The 1,644-nt window shown below is 54.4% G+C and overlaps 1 protein-coding gene across 1 annotated transcript in view; it reads left to right on the forward strand.

The window, feature by feature from the left end:
* Positions 1–51, forward strand: part of LOC104127447 (zinc finger protein 665-like) — a gene marked incomplete at its 5' end in the record, with an annotated part of 10,179 nt that extends 10,128 nt beyond the window's left edge. Inside the window, one exon of the mRNA XM_035895650.1 lies at positions 31–51. Coding sequence (XP_035751543.1) covers positions 31–51 — 21 coding nt within the window. The remainder of the gene's footprint in view (positions 1–30) is intronic.
* Between the last annotated feature and the right edge of the window lie 1,593 nt (positions 52–1,644).

The raw sequence follows: 1,644 nt of genomic DNA on the forward strand, positions 1-1,644 counted from the left end.
TTCCCCTCGGCCCCCACCTCGGGGGCCCAGGCCTCCTCCCTGATGAACTGAGCCCTGCCCGGCCCTGGCAGCGGCCTCCTCCTCCTCCTCCTCCTCCTGACCTCCCCAGCCGCTCGCCCAACACCCAACCTGGGTTGACCTCAAAGCCCTGGTGTTGGGGGGACTTGGTCCCACCTGGAGCTGCTCAGCCTTTGTGGTTAATTAACGAGCTCTCTAATTGGGGAGGAGGGACCTCCTCCAGCCCCGGCTCCATCCCTCCCCCGACCTCCCCAGCCGCTCGCCCAACGCCCAACCTGGGTTGACCTCAAAGCCCTGGTGTTGGGGGGCTGAGGGGGGGGCTTCTTCCTGCCCAGAGCCATTCAGCCTTCATGGGTAATTAACGATCTCTCTAATTAGAGGATGGGAAAGTCCCCCTTCATCCCGCAGCTCCATCCTCCTCCCAACCTCCCCAGCCGCTCGCCCAACCCCCAACTTGCGTTGACCTCAAAGACCCATCTTTAGGGAGGGGGAGGGGGGGTGTTCCCACTTGGAGCTGTTCAGTCTTGGTGGCTAATTAACAAACTCTCTAATTAGGGGATGAGGCAGCGCCTCCAACCCTGACCGGCGGGCCCAGCTCCCTCCTCCCCCCCCCCCCCCCACCAAACACCCAACCAGAGTTGGCCTCAAAAGACCCATCTTTGGGGGAGGGCTTGTTCCTGCCCAGAACTGTTCCTCCTTAGCGGTTAATTAATGATCTTGCTAATTAGGGGGGAAAGAGGAGTCCCACCAAGCCCTGGCTCCATCCTCCCAACCCCCCCAGCCGCTCGCACAACACCCAGCTGGAGTTGGCCTCCAAGCCCCATCGATGGTGGGCTCGTTCCCACTGGGAGCCATTCAGCCTTGGCAGCTAATTAATAATCTAACTAGGGGATAAGCCCCTCCCCCTCCTTATATTTTTATCCATTTTAACCAAATCACCACCTTTTCACAGCAGGAAGATGCATACCCATGCTACTGTCCCCATGGCAGGGGGGGGACAGGACAGCACCCCCTGTCACCCCTCAGATTTTGGGGCAGAGGGGAGCAAATAAACTCAATTCCCCGCCTAATTAGGATGATTTTTTTAACGGACTTTTCCCCTCCCCCTTCCCTTCCACTGTGTTTTAAAGCACCAAGCACAACCCAACATTTTACCAAATTTGGGTGGAAACTGGAAAAAAAAACAATGCAGAAAATGTTGGGGGGGAGGGGGTTCCCTATTTTCTTCTGGTTTTGGGCAAATTATTTTGGGGGGGGGCAGGTGGGGGGGAGGGGTCCCCTCTGGGATGGCTGGGCCCTATTTCTCTTTAAGTTTGGGGTTTGTTTTTTTTTTTTTTATGCTTGTGGTGTCTTGTTAAAAAAAAACCCCCAAAATTTGGGGTCACCGGCATCACCGAGCACGTTTCGGAGAAAAGACTTTTATTATCCCTCACGGAGCAGAGTCAACCGTGGGGTTTGCCCGGTTCCCCTACTGCGTCCCCCAAAACGGGAGCAAAAACCAAGCTGTTTTCAGCTTTTTTTTTTTTAAAAAAACAAACAAAAAAAATAGAATTTTTTTGGTTGGTTTTGTTACTTTCGTGACTTTTTTCCAGCGTCGCCTACGGGGCCGTTCAAATAAACAAGAGG

This window comes from Egretta garzetta, unplaced genomic scaffold (assembly GCF_000687185.1).
Source record: "Egretta garzetta isolate BGI_Z169 unplaced genomic scaffold, ASM68718v1 scaffold1016, whole genome shotgun sequence".
NCBI lineage: Eukaryota > Metazoa > Chordata > Aves > Pelecaniformes > Ardeidae > Egretta > Egretta garzetta.